The 18,102-nt window shown below is 37.0% G+C and overlaps 1 protein-coding gene across 2 annotated transcripts; it reads left to right on the top strand.

Moving 5' to 3' along the window:
* The first annotated feature begins 1,423 nt into the window (after positions 1–1,423).
* Positions 1,424–17,343, top strand: RWDD1 (RWD domain containing 1). 2 transcript variants are annotated; one of them, XM_023533376.1, is made up of 9 exons: positions 1,426–1,927; positions 3,173–3,299; positions 4,352–4,465; positions 7,802–7,867; positions 10,057–10,187; positions 13,763–13,906; positions 15,588–15,720; positions 16,208–16,270; positions 17,050–17,343. In XM_023533376.1, exons 6-9 carry the CDS (start codon positions 13,781–13,783, stop codon positions 17,169–17,171), a joined length of 444 nt encoding a protein of 147 aa, XP_023389144.1. In that variant the 5' UTR covers positions 1,426–1,927; positions 3,173–3,299; positions 4,352–4,465; positions 7,802–7,867; positions 10,057–10,187; positions 13,763–13,780; the 3' UTR covers positions 17,172–17,343. The 2 variants fall into 2 exon arrangements, with proteins under 2 accessions (XP_011363074.1, XP_023389144.1); XM_011364772.2 differs by lacking the exons at positions 3,173–3,299; positions 4,352–4,465 and having other exon boundaries at positions 1,424–1,927.
* The last annotated feature ends 759 nt before the right edge of the window (positions 17,344–18,102 follow it).

Below are 18,102 nucleotides of genomic sequence, written 5' to 3'. Positions count from 1 at the left end.
TGGAGCAGAGAATAAGTGGCAGAACAATAAGAGATAAGGTCAGAGAGGTAACAAGAGCTGCTTGAGGGTCAGGGGCCCAAATGCGATAGAGCCTATACTATAAACACATGGCTTTAATCGTTATGAGCAAAGGAGTAATGTGAACTGATTTACATTGTAGCAAGATCACTCTGGCCGCTGTGTTGAGTCAAAGTAGACTGTAGGAGATAAGAGTGGAAGCAAGATCAGTTAGGCTACCAAAAGTGATCTGCAGATCCACTTCCCTTCAAGGGAATTCATTTTATGAAAAATTAGAATTCATATGGCTGTTTGTATTTGTGTCTGTTGATGAGTCTTTGAGACACCTAACTAAATGAAACATTAGCCTCATGAACTGTTCCAGAATTAAGATTAACCTTTAAGTAGGGCATTCTCAATTCTGCATCTCTGAGACTGGTGAGATTGCCTAGAAAACTCATAGAAACAGAAAGGTAAAAATAAACAATGAAACAAATTTTCAAGACTGATAATATTAGGAAATAGCTACTGTGAGTTAGCATTACCTGCAGAAGAAACTTGGATGAATACAATTAAGATGAATCTCTTAGGAACTTTTTTTTTTTTTTTTTAGCAATAAGGATGAATAGAGAATAGCAACAGGAAACAGAAGTGCTTCAGAGGATATTATATATATTTTAAAAATCACTAATAGCACTGATAGTATATTTTAGATTTGCAATCTGCTTTTGTGTACATTATTTCAGCCTATTGGAATGATCTTGTAAGCTTATACAGTTTGTAAATGGCTAAGGAAGGGCTTCTCACTTCTGGTTCCAGATCCTATGATGGTTGTTCTCGCTACACCATTTGCCTACATGCAGATCTTCAAACACATTTGTCCTATCACATTTTTAATTAACTTTGAAGTCTGATTGGTTAACTTTTAAGTCTGATTCCACATATCTGCCTACAGTATACACAGGATCTTGAATTGTAGATTTTCCACCCTTCATCAATTCACAGAAATACGCAATCACAGACGTCCTTAAATTTATCCAGCCGCGTTCATTTTACAAATTCAAAAGTGAAGCCTAGAAATCTGAATCTAGAACCCAGATCTCCGGACTTCTAGTCGATTTCTCCCCGGATCCACTTGGCCTGGCTGTTCAGCAGTTAAGCCGACCCTTCCGGGCCGCGGGACGCACTAGCAGAGCTAGCAGAGCTCCTGCTCTTCTGCTCACTGGACCCTACACCGTTCTCCGCTTCTCGCCCGACTGCCGTGGGCCACGGGCCCCGGAGGCTGGTGAAGCATAGAAGCACCGGGACCCCACTAGCAGCCGACCCTGGGAGACACATGTGTCGGGCCCACCAGGACGTAGAGTTGCAAACCGGAAACGACGAAAGTCGCCGCGCCTCCCCCCTCCCCTGTCGCCGGTGCCTCCACCCGCAGCCCTGTACCGCCCCGGCGCGCGAGGCCGTCCTCCAGCCCAGACACATCGAGCGAGGATGCCCAGCTGAGGGGCTTCCCCGGCTCCGGCCCTGCAAAACCCAGGAACCGACCCTAGGTGTCCGTGACGAATGCCAGACCGGGCGCCTTCACCCTCCCCGCCAATCCGAGGCGGGCGTGGGACCGGCGGCCTCTCAGAGCCCCGCTGTCCAGGCCGAACGAGTCGAACGCGGAACTAGGGAGCAGGCGGAGCCGGCGCGAGGCCGTTGCTCAGCAGGCCCGGCCTGGCTTTGGGCCCCGGGCCTCCCAGCCGGGGACTCTGCGCTTGCGCTCGCCGGCCGCTGCGTTCTGTCCCGGCGCGGCCGCGGTCCCCGTGCAGCACGCCGCCTGGGTACCTGGGCGATCCATGGGCAGCGGCGAGGGCCACGATGACAGATTACTGCGAGGAGCAACGCAACGAGCTGGAGGCTCTGGAGGCCATCTACCCCGACTCCTTCACCGGTAGGACTTGCGCGGCCGCGGACCCGCAGCCGCCTGGGGTGGAGTGGGATGGGCCGGAGCTGCCGCGGCCCTCGGCAGGCCAGGATGGAGAAGGGGACAGCGAGGCCGCGTGGCCACATCAGCCGCCACTGTCTCCTCAAGTTTTCCCGAAACATTCATGCACTTAACTTCACCGCTGTTTTCCTTTCTCCGCTAGTTCCCTGAAATCTAGAAGTCCGGGCAAGGCTAGCGAGGTCCCTGGAGAGTGTGTCAGGCCTGAAATTGAATCAGGGGCACTTTGGTTTCTGTGTAATTTAACAGCAACCTGAGATTTGGTGAAATAACACGAAAACAGATATTGCAAGTGGAAATAATCTTTCCAGACCAAAGAGGTATCAGTTTTCACATTTTCACCTTTATTCAGGTACAATCTCTTTTTCTTATGAAGCTGTTTTAAAGCTTATGGGATTCAGAGTGCAGGTTACCCAGAATCAGACTGAGTAGCATTGTCTCTGAAGTTTGTCCTTTTCTTGCTTTCTTTTTCTTTTCTTTCTTTTCTTTTTTATTCTGGCATTCTGCAGAATGCCCAATGAATGATGTGGCCCAAAGTTCAGTTCCACTGAGGATTCACAGGTTGTTAGACTGGAAAGGATGTTAGACATCCTCTTGCTCCTACTCTTGCTACAAGCAAGGCAGTAGAAGCTCAGGAAAGGTAAGTGGCTTGCTTTGGGTCGGCCAGCAAGTTAGCGCCAGGACTGGTGCTAAGCGTTAGTTAAATCTGGAACTCCTTTCCCGTTCCTTCACCTCCAGACATGTGGGACTTGATATCTAGTTTTAGCTGGGATGAGGGGGAGCAGAAGATTCCTTGGTAGGTTGGGCTAATGAAAAATATTGAGGAATTCCTTAGATCTATCTTAAAGGAAGAGAATTCTGTATTAAGCGATGCTTCATTCAGATGATTCTGAAAATGCAGCAAGATAACCATATCAATATTGCTTCTTCCACATTACACTCAGTTTTTGAGAAGTGATCAAATAAAGCCAATAAGAAGTGATCAAATAAAGCTAGATTTGTGGGATTTATGTTCCCCATCCCTTTCTTTGAGTGTTGTCTATCATTGATTGTCAGAATTAAGAGTGTAAGTTATGTTATTTTAACTTATAAGCTCCAAACCCTCTCCCTTTCATTGTTTAGCGTAGTTTTCTTAGCTCCTCTTTTTGACTACTGCTTGCAATGGTAGCAAATTTTGTTCTGCTTTGCCAACAGGCAGATGTCTCTCAGCTACCCTGTATAGCTCCAGTCCTGTTCATGTTCTCTCTCACCAGCAGTACAGCAGTGCTGTGAGGATTTTAAGGGGATGAGTGAAGAGGGGTTTGAGAGTGTCATGAACTGGGTGAGTGTGTATGGAGTCTGGCTCCCTTCTCTATCCTTGCTTATATGTCAATGTCTAAATAGAATAGAGGGTCAGTTGTTGGATATATTTTTAATCGAGACATATGGTCATTTTTAGTATATTGGAAATATAACAGGCATGTAGTAGGCAGAGTTAAGAAAGAATAAGATGTGCTGTTCTTTTCACTTCTTTGGACATAAAATATTCCTCATTACATACTATTCATATAAGCCTTTGTAAAAGTGATGCATTTTTAACCCTGAAACAATCTTGTGGTTCTTTTCAAGTTGTACTAGGTTCTCATGTAGCTCAGTATGTGATATAGTTCAGATGCAGAAGTGCTTGAGGATTTCGAGTCAAGGTAGTAAAAGAATTTATGAATCTTCGATGTAGGCAAGTATTCGGCAGTATCAGCTGAACCCATCTGTTTCTAATTCCTATCAACATTCCTACAAGCCTTGCAATAAATAAGTTAAATTGAGATGTCTTGATTATAGTTCTTTAAGAACTTTGCCTTACTCTTACCATGTTCTTTATGAAACATCTCAAGGAAAAGGCAGTGGACTTTGGAACAAATGTTTTTGTGTTTGATCTTTGGAAATCTCGAGGATTTGCAAGGTTTACTGTTTTAAAGCCTTCTTTTGTGTTAATGATTTCATACTTTCATAATTTCATACCAGTTTTAAGAAGGAGAGCTTGCTTGTTTTAGTTTGCTGAGGAACATGAGTTGGTCATTTTCTAACTATGTATTGAATTACATTTAATATTGGATTTGGTAAATGCTCAGTGCTGTTAATGAAGGAAGTAGAAATACTTTTTTAAAAAATTAGTGGCTGAATGCTTACCAGAGAAGCCTTTGTTCAACACATCATGACCCCTTTGTGGATGCTGAAGAGGCACAATCCAACCAGACCGTAGTCCTAGCCACATAGACCTAGCCTAACCTCAGAATTGATTGCTTGACTATTTGAAAAGAATTGTTGGTCCAGTGCTGCATTTTTTGTGAATTTAACAAATCATAATACAGTTTCTTCATTTTGTCTGTTCTATAGCTTGATTGCACATTGATCCAATCCTTCTAACAACTAGTCTTCCAAAATATAAACAGATTCTCCTGATAACACATTCATCTTCAGTAGTGCCTCACTTGACGAGATCCTGCTAAGGTAGTAGAATTTGGTTATTTCCATTTATGTATCAAAATCTCTTGCTTCAGGCTGACCAAAAGTCAAGTTCCCTTAACTCTGTTTGGTCTTAAAAAGAGGGGTACGTAATCCTATATTACCTCCAAGTAGCAGCCATGAGCATTTAACATAATTGTGGCTTAGAGATGGGGCAGAAGTCATATGGTAAAAACAGTTTTTCTAAGACAGACACTTCCTAAGAACCAAAGGGACTTATTTTAATATGAGCTGTCTGGTTCTTAGTGAAAACCTTAATGTCATTTATGTGTCCCCTTAGTGTACCTTTCAGCCTCTATCCCCATTATCTCTGTTCTTGACAAAATCTTAATTCTGTCCAGTTTAACCTCATCTTCCCCTGTATCACCTACCACTTCTGCCCCTCCACTGTTCCTTCCACTATGCACAACAACCTTACTCTTATTCTTAAAAGTATTTGATACACTTAAATCTAGTATCTTTAGTGAAGGCTAATCTTTCCTCTGTTTACCCCAACTCAATAGTAATGCACTGGAATGGGATTATTTCTTCATCATAACTCAGAATCATTCATCTTTGCAAATCTAATTAAGTAACTTTCTCATCTCTATTTTAGTCACCTCCAAGCTTTGTAATATTATCCCTTTCCATGGTGTGTGCGTGTCTGTGTGTGTGTGTGTGTGTGTGTGTAAATTGAGTTTAGCTGTGACATAAAATCTCAAATGACTGGTTTTAAAAAGGTGAAAGTTTATTGCTCTTGCATATAAAAGGTAGTTGTATTGCTCTAGTCTAAGAATTCCTCAAAGACTCAGGCTTCTTAGTTTTCTGTCACCCCTAAGATGGCAGCATTCCTTTTCCAGGCAGTAGGATAGCTAAAGGAATGATGGGGGGCGGGGGGGCGGGAGGGGGAAGTAAAAGACAGTATTTCTTAAGGAAATTTCCTGGAAACTGTCAGAGGACTCATTTGCTTCCAACTCATCAACTGGATCTTAGTCTTTCGGTGAGACCTAACTGGTAGGAAGGCTGGGAAATGTAGTCTTTATTCTGGATAGTCAGTATGCTCAATTAAAAATGGTGTAACTGGAAGAAGGGGAGAGTGGATGTTGGGGGATATTAGTTAGCAGTGTTCTCCAATATCCCTTTTTTGTTGTTCCTGGTTCACAATGGCTGCCTGGTGTAGTGAATATTATTAGCTCTATGTCCTTAGACAAATCAATAATCTCCAATCCTCAATTTTCATATCTCTTTAATGAAGAATTATGTAAATATAAATACTTTATAACTGTTAAATATAAGATACTCTTTACTAGATATTTACCATAGTTATTGCTGATTCTTCTAATGTGGCTTCATAATTTCTTGTCTTTATCAACAAACGGTTTTGATTTCCATTTTCTTCAACTGTATGGGGGTTTAGCCGCACCTTGGAAATGCCATCTTCAAAATTTTGACCTCTGAAATTCCTCTTTCTGTTCAGTAACTTTTTAGCCCTACAGTTCTTTCATTCCCATGCTTTTATTGAACATGCCTGGATTTATAGTTTGTCACTTCTTTCTTGTTCATCTTGCCTCCTTATTCTATCAGGCTCCCAAAGTTAGGCAGTTCAGTGATGTTCTTACTAGCACCCCCTTGTCCTCATTTACCATATGCAATTTTTAGAAGCTCAGTGTGTTGCGAAAAGATATCAGATAAGTGATTGACAGCACAGCAGCTTTTTTTCTTGCTTAGTGGTACATAGAGTTAATCTCATACTTCATGGCCTCTTAAGTTTGGTGAAATGTGGTAGCAGTATAAAATCATGATCTTCGTGTGAAAATTAACAGATTTCTTTGTAAATGCAGGGCACAGCACAGGCACAAAGTAATGCTCAATAAATGTTAGCTCTTGTTATTGGCTATAGGTGATCTCTAGAAAATAAGTTGGAATGTCATTCAGTTAAATCTTTATTTCTGTAGTTGCAGTGTTTACATTTCATTACGTGTTAATGCTAAAGTTGGTTATGAAAAGAACTAGGAATGAAATACATAATTTTACACACATTTGTTTTAAAAAAAGGTAGGGCTGATCATATTGTAAAAGCTTTATTATAATTTCCTTTCATGGACTTTTTCAGCTGGGCTGGCCTGCCTGAGGCATATGAAAATGTAAATCCAATGAGTCTTTATCTTCCCAACAAATACCACCTTTCTAGTAATTATAGAGGTTCATCTTTGCTTCATGCACTTTTAAACTTCAATTAAAATGAAGACATATGTCTTGAAAATTTGAATATTCATGAATACTTATGAAGGCCTCAGAAGTTCTGGAGGAGGAAAAGCTGAGTAGTTTTCATAGTGACTTCTCCATGAATCCCTTCACTCTTTCATTTCTACCAACCTTGACAGAGGCCAGTGCTTTCCACACCTGGAGTGAGGCACAGGTATTTCTCACGGATTCAGGACTTATCATGGGTGGCCTGAATTTTCCTTGTTTATTCTTATAATGGTTCTGAATGCAAGTTTTCCTTGTTTTGGGTTTTCTTCTTTCATTTTATTAGTTTAGCTTTTTCATTGAGCCAAAATGTATTGAGTTTCTACATACTGCCAGGTACTGATCTAGGAGCTCTCATAGAGTCTCTGTAGTATTCTTGTGGAATGGATAATAAACAGATATATAGTATCAAAAGAGAGATGTAAAATGGTATATAAAGCTTATTTGTGTAAATGTTGATTTATGTGTCATGTCATGTTTAACAAATTGTAAGCAATATGATATTTGGATTTATGGCTAATTTTGTAATTCCATGAAAGATTGTAGAGGCTCAATAATTTGTGAAAGAATAAAGTTTGGTTCTAGAGATGATGTGGGAGAAAGAGATAGCTAGAAGACACAAACTCTAACAAATTAATATTTACTGTTTGTCATGGAGATTCTGAATTATATTTCAGAAATTTTAAGAATAAAAATTAGTGATGATACTGAATATTTATCAGTGGGTAGTTTTTAATGAGAAACGTCAAATTTTTTTTTTGTCATTCCCTTTTAGTATACTTTAGAATGTAACCTTCCATATATAGGTGGAAATTTTGAATTAAAAGATAAATTACTTAATTAATTTGATAAAACTCCAGGAGGGTATCTACTATAGGTATTTCCAGAATAAAGACAACCTGATATTCAAATAGAAAATTGATGGATATCTTTTATCATTTGAATGTTATATTTAGTTTGTATTTGTGGAAATGGAAATTCAGGCTATGAATCAGTTTCTCAGACTGGGCAGTGATATTTTGCTAATAAGGAAAAGCAGTCTGTGTTAGGAAGCATCTTAATAACTTAGCGTTTGTGTATATTTTCTTGCAGTATTATCAGAAAATCCAACTAGCTTCACCATTACTGTGACATCTGAGGCTGGAGAAAATGATGAAAGTAAGTCTAAGCAAAACTACTTGGGGTTTTTTTAAGCCTCCCTCAGGAATTTTACTCATTATGCAGGCATGGCAGGTGTAGAGATGCTAAGGTGCTGTTAAGAATCTAGTAGAGCGTTTTGTTTTTCTTGTCTGTACTGTATAAACATGACTTCTATAGAAAGAGAGAGAGAGTCAGTGAGATACATTCTGATACAAAAAGCTTAATATTTAAAAGTAAAACAGAAACATTAACAATTCAACACATGGAGAAAGGGTAAAAGATTTTTGGCCAAAACACGACTTTGCATGCACACATATTTCAGTGGTTGTCTGGTATTCCATTGATCAATTGTTATTTTTCCATGACTGTTTTTAGTCTTTGGACTTTTAGATTGTTTACTGGATTTCTGCTGTTATAAATTAGGCTGGATAAACACCTGTCTGTATGTTTTACTCGTTCTCTGTTCAGGATGGATTTTTTACTATTATTTAAATATATATGTATAAAACCAGGTAAAACTACTATTATATAACCATAAAACTAAGACAAATATACAAATTGAAATAAAGCATATATAAAACTAGTAAGTTAATTTAAACTTGGCCTATGTTGGGCAGGGCCGGGGGGTGTCTGAAGTTCATTTCTACCTTTAGTCCAGTTCAGTTAATATTATAATTTGATAAAAACATTATGTAAGTTGATGTTAACCTCAAGGATTTTTTTACCCATTAAGCTAGTCAACTAAAATTCTGCCATGTAATACCAATTTCAGGGGTATCACTTGATAACTCTAAGTCTGTTTTGTACAACTGAAAATGAGGCGTCAGAGAGATAATACTGAAATCTGAATTAAAAGGATGTTGGATACAGTTATTTACATATAGTACATTTATATGTAGATGTTTATATATGTTTATATATAAAATTTCAAATACAACATGAGCAATTTTTTATATTTTGTTTAAAATGTAAAGATATGCATAGAAAGATATTTTAAAACATCCTTTTAAAAATACTTTAAAGATAATTTAAATATGCCAAAATGGTAACAGTGAACTCTTCCTGATGATGGGATTATTATTGATTTATTTTTACCTTAGTGTATTCCTAACTTTTTATAATGAATGTTTGTTACATCATATAGTAGAATCAATAAATTTTTTCAAAAACTTTTTAGCAATAAAATTAGAAACATATTAGTAAAAAAAAGAAAGAAAAATACCAAAAGACACTGTATTTCTTATTGACCCTAACACTCAATTTTTCTTAGATCCATTAACTCGTAAAATACTTTGTTGACATAATACACAAAAATTGAAAGAAAATGTCAAACCAGCACATTTTAAGGTGTTTTTTTTTCCTACTGTAGAGAGAAATCTAAATTTGATTTAAATTCATCAAAATCAGGAGGTTTTAATAATTAAAACATGAGTTACTGAAGGCGAAATCTAGACAAAGGATCATGGTGGCTAATGGCTAATAAGTTTTAAACAGAAAATGATTATTATTACATCGATTTAGTTGCAGATTGCTTGGTGGAATTGAGAATTCACTAGACTGGGCTGCAGAGAGATAGCTTGTAATGATGTGCCTATAAGAATCACACTCCTATACAAGTGTAAGATCTGTGAATTGGCACAGGTCAAAGAGTGAGTGAGAATGTATAGATGAGTCAGGATAAAAGTTTCTCAGACAGCCTCTTAGACTGTTCAGTTCAAAACCACGTCATCTAGCAACCCCTCAGCAACCCCCTGCTGGCATTGTGCAGATAGAAATATAGACTCCAGGACCATAGCCAGAACTTCTGCAGTGGGAACTGGCTCATGTAGAGGCCTGAAAATAAGCCCAATAGTACTTTTTCTGTGTTATATTCAGTGCCTTTTGTCCATCTTAAGGAGTGTTTTAAAAAGAGTGACTTTGTCCATCCTTTTTCTCAGACATGCAGTGTGATAGAGTACTAACAAGCAGTAATGTATTCATGTGTTAGAGTGTTTTTTTGGTATTCCTGTGATTTATTTTCACTTATATTTGTGGTATGTGTTGTTTGTATTCGTGATTATCTGTCTGGTCTCACTTCGTTTTTCTTTGCAGGAAACTATGTTCTGCTTTTCTTGACACATTGTAAATTAATCACTGATTTAACCAAGATGTTGACTTCTCTGTGTATTTTAAGGTATTCATATCAAATTCTTATCTTTTGTCGTTAGCCGTCCAGACTACCCTCAAGTTTACTTACAGTGAAAAATACCCAGATGAAGCCCCGCTTTATGAAATATTCTCCCAGGAAAATCTAGAAGATAATGATGTCTCAGGCATTTTAAAATTATTGGCATTACAGGTAAGGAAATAACAAGTTTTGTTAGAGCATTATTCTATTAGCCTTAAGTATTATATATTAACTTCTAGGGTCAGAAAATGCTATTAAATATGTATAATTAGGACACTGAACAAGCAGAATTCATTTAGGGGTGTGTGTGTGTGTGTGTGTGTGTGTGTGTGTGTGTGTGTGTGTGTGTGTACGTACGTACGTACGAATGAATGTATAAATGATCTGTTGGGGAAAAGATCTAAAATCAGACCAGCAAGAAACCAAGCAGCATTCGGAGAGTTGGAGAACTCAGGTTTATGACGCCGGTGGACCCAGATGAGCTAGTGTTCTCAAGATCTGGGGCGGGAGCTCAGTTGCAACATCCCTTATATAGACCTTTTTGGCATGGCCTGATTGGATAATTTGAATTCAGGCCGCTACAAAGTGAAGGTAGTTGCTGTGGTTGCTGTGGTTGCAGGTAGTAACATTGCATTATAAGGGTAGGAATTGCTCTGGGCTACTGGCAGTTACAAAGTGCTACAAAGTGTGGGAGTTGCTAGGGAGTACAAACAGTTAAATTTGTTGCTTAGAACGAGCAAAGAGAAGGTGAGTCTTTAGTTTCAAGTATAGCACATGCAGCAAGCATATTTACAGAAGCAGAACAGAGAGCTGATTAGCCTTTTGAATGAAAATTCCACTTCATATCCATTATAAACACAGCTTCAATTTTGTTGTCAAAATATCCAATCCCATGTGCAGTTAAAAATTCCAGCTTTCAAAAAAGTTAAAACTTCCAATTCCTCTGACCTGTTGTAGGTTAGTTGCCTACAATCTGGGAAGAGGGCCGGTGATTGATTTATTTTTTCCCTTCTCCCGAAGCTTACAAACAGCAACAATCGTTTATGACTCCTCCAAGAAAGGAGGTTATGTGAAAATAAAAATTAGTATTGGAAAATTCTTATTTGGCTAGTTCTATTGTGGAATGGGCTACCCACACTCTGGGCTTGGCAGGTATTTAAACTATCTGTTGCTTGGGTAGAAGTTTTTCGTGGGTTCTTCAGAGTAGGGAGTAGGTAGCGCAAGTGAAATCTTTATTCTCTATCATAAAATCAGAAGTCCTAGTGTTGTTTGTTCTAAGAAGAATTGACAGGAAGCATGTTTCCACCTTAAACACGACTTGTGTATTTCAAGGACTATTGGTCTTTTGAAGGCTGATATTTTTTAAACATCTGGAGCTATTAGAGAATGAAGAATGAAAGAAGATATAGCAAACATGAATTTATGCTAATCCTGGGCATCCGTCCACTTTAGTAAATATATATCTGAATCATTTTCGATAACTATATAGAATTTCACTCTATGTATGTATAATTACACATCCTTTTTGAAACAAAATTATTTCTCAGTTTTGCCGGATTTAATATGTGATTTTTTTGAACGTTTTTATATATCACTGTTTGCAAATCCGTCGAGCAGAATCTCCATTGAATGCCCAGTACCTGGTACATAGTAGACACTCAAATATATATTTTTTAATTTAAAGAATGAATTACTGATGAGCATACTAGTCCTGTGTTACCTAGAGCTAGTGTTGCTGGATTAAAGGTTATTCATACTTAATTTCATACACACTTTCAAAACAATTGTACCACTAAAGCCACTGGGAGTGTCAGCCCACATTTAGAAAGAAAAAAAATGATGACAAGATGAAAATAGTATATTCATAATTTAAAATTCTTTAGTTGGTGATGTGGAAATCTTTTCATATGACTTCTAGTTGTCTATTTTCCATATGAATGATTCTTTTTGTTTGTTTTTGCTTTTCTATTGGAATACTTAACTTTTTAAAAAGAGATTCTACTGGGATTTGTTTTTGAAATGTATCAAGCATTAAGATAACTGACCAAGAGAGACACAATACCCTTTCTCATAGATTTTTATACTCTGATGAGTAATATGGGCTAGCAAACTGGATATCATTATCTCGTGTGAAAAATGCAGTGGTGGGTGCAGTATAGAATTATATGAGTGGACATAGATTTGAGGCACTGGAGAAGCTTCCAAGAGGAAGCTGAGACTTGAAGAAAGAGTTTGCCAAGCAGTAAGTAAGTAGAAAGTTTCAGAGTAGAGGAACAAGCTTGTTTAAGGGGCATGGAAATGACAGAGAAGAGAAATTATTATTTCTTTTCCAGAATACTAAATTACTTGAGCTTCAAATTTGAGGTTGGTGGTTATATGTGATGGAATTGAAGAGGTTAATTCCCAAAGGGTCTTCTAACCTGTTTAGACAGTATGGTCTCACTCCTGATTAGTTTGGTAATCTATTGAGGAGTTTTTAAGCAAGAGTCTGACTAAATCAGTTTTGTGTGTGCATTGACTGATCAGAGAAGTTTATGTCACGGGTGACAAGACCGGAGGTTTTAAGAAGACCAGTTAGGAATTTCTTGTAATATTCCAAGCTGAAGATGATGATGTCCTGATGATAGTGTTGATACAGTACAGTAGGTAAATTTAAATATCTAAGAATAGATAAGAGCCAGTGATAGAGCTTAGGATGGAATGGGAATGTTCCATTTGGGTGGATGGTGGTATGATTCTGAGGTGGAGAAGTTAGAAATAGACTTTGTGGAAAAAATGGATGGTTTCTGTGTTGAGATGCTTGCGGGACATCAAGTCACTGGGCAGTGGGGCCGTTTTTGTATGGGTTTGGCACTCAGGAGAGAGGTTTGCTTAGAGAGTCAGATTTAGGATGGTTAGCATGGAAACACCACAGAGAAGCTCCGTTGAAGTGGATTATAGGAGCTGGCTTGAAACCTAATATTCATGGAGAACCAGGAGATAAAATGTCAGTCAAATGCTGCTGAGCCAGCCCTGTCAAAGGAAGACTTGGAAATCTCTTCTGCTTCTAGGACAGAGATTCTGGCTTGTATATTTTGGATTTTTTTTTTCTTTCTGTCTGCTTCCTTGGAACGCTTATCTTATTTCTATGGATAAATAAGATAATCTTGTTTTATTTTATTCTGCCTTCAAATAACCAATTTCCAAGTAGCTTTTAAATTATATCCGTTTCATGAGTCAGAGGTGGTTTCATATTTTGTTTTAAACTATGAAAAATCAAAAGAAAAAAAGATAGATAAAGGTAAATCACAAAAGTAACTACATTCTTTATTTTTATACTATGTTAGAAAATTCCTTTAGCTTCAAAGTTCAGTTCATTGTCACAGCTCTTAAAATACCCAAAGGAACTAAAATAATGAAAACATGCTGGAGAACTGATGTTGCTAACTACTGTAGGAAAGGTTTTCTGAATTCTACCTACATTTATAATTATTAAACAGAAGTTACTAAAATATATGTTTTAGGTTGGATATAGCAAATCACATGACTTTTCAGACTTAAGATATTGTTATTTATATAATGCTCAATTCTTAAATGATCATTTATCCAAGTGTCTAAACTTACAGTGTAGCTGAATTAGTAATCATATTGTAAATGTATGGAGTTTAGTGATTATGCTGAAACACTTTTTTATTGGTTAGTTGTTTAATTTTTCTTGAGAAGTGTGCTTTTCACTACAACCTCTTTTTTTTTTTTTGGTTACATAGGCAGAAGAAAACCTTGGTATGGTGATGATCTTTACTTTAGTAACAGCTGTGCAAGAAAAATTAAATGAAATAGTAGATCAAATAAAAACTAGAAGAGAAGAAGAAAAGAAAAAAAAAGAAAAAGAAGCAGAAGAAGCTGAAAAGGTATATTAAAAGCCATATTTTCTTTCGTTATTTTCCAAATTTAGGTTTTTTTGGTTATTTGGTTCTTTTGTTTTTTGTTTTTTTTATTTTTGAAAATTTCAGTAACTTTTTTGGAAATCACAAAAATAAACCAAAGTAAATTTTTGTAAGCTTTACTGAGTAAAATTTTAGAAGTATTTCATTTAGTTTGTGGCATAACACAAGTAATGATTAATAATCAGTTAATATAAGTTAATAAAGTTCATGCAGCTAAGATTAAGAAATATAAATTACTTCGCTTATGGTATAGAGTTTGGAATTATAAAGTCCTCACCAAGGTGATTTAGATATAGTTATGCATGGCTTAACAATGATATATGTTTTGAGAAATGCATCATCAGGTTATTTCTTCATTATGTGACCATCGTAGAGTGCACTTGCACAAACCTAGATGTTATAACCTGCTATATAGCTAGTCTATATGATACAGCCTTATTGCTTCACCTTGTTACTGTACCAAATACTGTAGACAGTTATAACATAATTTATGTATGTAATAAATAAGTATTTCTATATCAAAACATAGGAAATGTATAATAAAATTATGGTATAAAAGATAAATTGTAAACATATATAGAGCACTTAACGTGAATGGAACATGCAGGACGGGAAGTTGCTCTATGTGAGTCAGTGAGTGAATAGCAAGTGAAGATGAAGGCCTATGACATTACTGAACACTACTGCAGACTTTATAAACACTACATTTAGGTTACACTAAATTTGTAAAACAACACAAGATTAAATCAAGCATAAGAGAAATGATGCAGTAAACTTGAGATGTATGAGGCTGCTGTCAACTGTTTTATAGCAAATATAAGTAGAATGAATATGCTCTAAAATAATGATTAAAAGGATAGTATGATAAATACATAAATCAGTAACAGTTGTTTACTATCATGATCAGGTATGTACCGTACATAATTGTATGTGCTAGCAGCATGGTAGGTTTGTTTTCATCAGCATCACCACAAACACATGAGTAATGCATTGCCCTACGATATTAGGACTACTCTGATGTCACTAGGCAAGAGGAATTTTTTTGCTCCATTATAATCTTATGGAACCAATGTCCTGTAGGTCATAGGTCTCTAACCCCCGGGCCACAGACCTATATCTGTCCCTTGCGTGTTAGGAACCGAGCCACACAGCAGGTGAGAGGCGGGTGAGAGAGCAAACAGCTCTCTAGTGCCAAAAAGATTGGGGACGGCTGCTGTAGTTGGTCCATCCATGATCTAAATGTTAGGCAGCACACGACTGTATTTCCTCAAGTAAAGAAATCGTCCAATTCTGAACTGAAGTGGAAAGATAAGCTGTGTGCTAGGGTTGTAAATTGATGTGTATTCAAAACATGAATAATGACAGAAACAACTTTCTTTTTAGTAGTGAATATCAATGGGGATACATTGCATATTGTCTTTGATTTCTGTAATAAAAATTAAAAATGGACTTTTCCAGAGTAGATGGCCAAAACCAATGAGAGTAGCCAGTGTAGGCAGAAATCAGATTAAATATTTCAAAACTTGAAAAATTTTTTTCTGTGCTTTTCCTCTAAGTGGCCAGATTCATTTGTCTAGATTATTAGGTCTTATTTTTTTTTTACTTATCTCATTTATCTGGTGACATGTCTTTTTTATTTTCTAAGCAATTATTTCATGGTACACCTGTTACAATTGAGAATTTCTTAAGTTGGAAGGCCAAGTTTGATGCAGAACTCTTGGAAATTAAAAAGAAACGAATGAAAGAAGAAGAGCAAGCAGGAAAAAATAAATTAAGTGGTATGACTCCTCCCTATTTTCATTTCCCCAAACCCCTCTGCACCGCATTACTTCTTTATATAGCAAGAGAATCATTTGGACAGATTTCTATAAGAAAATAATATACTTAGGCATCTAGGACAAAAAGAGGAAGTATTCTCTCTACATAATGATGTATCTTCATGCATAATTATAATTCATATTTATGGATTATCTTTGATCTAAATATTGCAGTGGATAGATCTTGAGATCCAGCTACCATGACTTTCAGGATCATAAACCTTAGAAGTAGAGTCACACTCATTTGTTTTTCTAGGACTCTAAGGCAGACTAGGTTATCACTTTTTCCATTGTAATGCACACTCTTAGCTGGGTTTATAAACTTATTGAAATTTATAGAAAAACAGGTTTTCAGACTTGTTTTCTTGTGTTCTTATACTTTTTAAAGAGTTGTAGAGAAGAGAGAGGAAACTATGCTATTCAAATTAAACATATTTATTTCTTTTAGGGAAACAGCTATTTGAAACAGATCATAATCTTGACACTTCCGATATCCAGTTCTTGGAGGATGGTAAGATAATATTAGAATTCTACATGTACATATTGTACTGCTTTTCATATTAAACCATGAAAATCAGAAAGATAACTTAATCTTTCCTCCCAAGGGTATAAAGAAATACATTTTGAAGAATAAATTCTAACGTTTGATCAATTTACACATTCAACTATAGTAACGTATTCTTTAAAGTTTTCTGATAACTTAAACAAAGTCAAAGATAGCAATAGATAAACAATTATGGTCACATTAGCCTCTCACAACGAGTAAACCAGGCCACTGTGACTTAGGTAACCTGTCTTCCTCAAATTTTTAGCATCATCAGTCTATGGAAACTGTATTCTTTGGTCTGTCATGGAGCTCTATAAAAACCTCAAATTTGGAACTCCCCTTGCTTTGTAACCAAAAACCTTATATTTCATACCACTCCTATCTTTGGAGCATCTAGTCCTTTATGCTTTCCTTCTTCTCTTTATCCTAACTCTTACCAGTTTCAGTCTTTATCCATTATCCATCCATTCATAAATACTGCCGTACCCCTGTTATAAGCCAAGCACTGTCCTGGCTGCTGAGGATATACAGCAGAGAACAGCATAGAAAAATTCCCTATTCTCATGGAATTTATGGCCTGCGTCTGTTTCTTAAACTGTGCTCCATACTGTCACACCTCCACTGGCGCCCTGGATAGAGTTCTGCACTTCATTAGTCTTCCGTCATGTCCATGTTGCCAATTGGGGATCCTCTAGCATCTGCCCTTTCAACCTTGTTCTTGAACTATCTTTTGTCTTTTGCAGCTGGAAACAATGTGGAGGTAGATGAGTCTTTGTTCCAGGAAATGGATGACTTGGAACTGGAGGATGATGAGGATGATCCAGACTACAATCCGGCTGATCCAGAGAGTGACTTGACCGACTAATGGATTATCCCTGTCTGCAGAGAGGCTTGACTGCCACAGCATCTGTGGCTATGCTGAGAGGGTGTTGATTTTCCTTTCTTTTTTTCTAAGAAAAAAATTTTCAGGAGAATATTCTTCTGATAGCTTTCATCATTGAACTTAATAAACTGACCTTAAAATTTCAAATGTAAAATGTTCAATTCCTCTTATTGGTGGGAAGAAGGTCACATATTTAAATCATCTGGTATTGGAAAGAGATCTGCCTCTCACTCCAGACTTGAAGATAGGCTGCTACAGTGCTCAGGTGTGGTTTTATATACGAGGAATTGGAATAACTCAGAATTTCTATACTGGCAACAATGGTAGCTTTTGGATTCTAAGTGTTATCATTCATATAAAATATTAGACTGAGGTGATTAGAACATTAAACCTGCATTCTAGCCTTCAGGCATGATAAATTTAAATCTTAACAAAATCAGAATCCCATGTTTTAGTCAGGAATGAAATAGACTTTAGTCCTATTATAGTATTCTAATCAGAACCATCTGTGGAGTCATTAAAAGGTATGTACTTCTAGGCCTTTCTCAGTTCACGTTAATAAATACTGAGCCTCAATCTGAATTTTCATGCCAGTGACTCAGGTGATTGTGATACAAATTCCTGATTAAGAACCACTGTCCTATAGTTAGGAAGTTTGTATCTCATGATGTTCCTCTGTGTTTCTAATTAACTAGTCCAAAGGGATCCGAATTCTTGGATCGTACACTGTCTATAAGAGAACCACACGTCCACGTTCATGCACACATGAAACCTTCTTTATAATAATTTGGAATGAATGACTTGGGGATTCCAGGTAGGAGAGTCAGGATTAGTCATTGCAGTTTTGGAGGATTGAATCTTAACCACAATGAGAAATGACTTGTGCTATTACAAATAGCTGCCTCCATTCAAA

The sequence above is a fragment of the Pteropus vampyrus genome, unplaced genomic scaffold (assembly GCF_000151845.1).
Source record: "Pteropus vampyrus isolate Shadow unplaced genomic scaffold, Pvam_2.0 Scaffold101, whole genome shotgun sequence".
NCBI lineage: Eukaryota > Metazoa > Chordata > Mammalia > Chiroptera > Pteropodidae > Pteropus > Pteropus vampyrus.
Note: the sequence above shows the minus strand (reverse complement) of the source record. Positions and strands in the feature narration are given on the sequence as shown.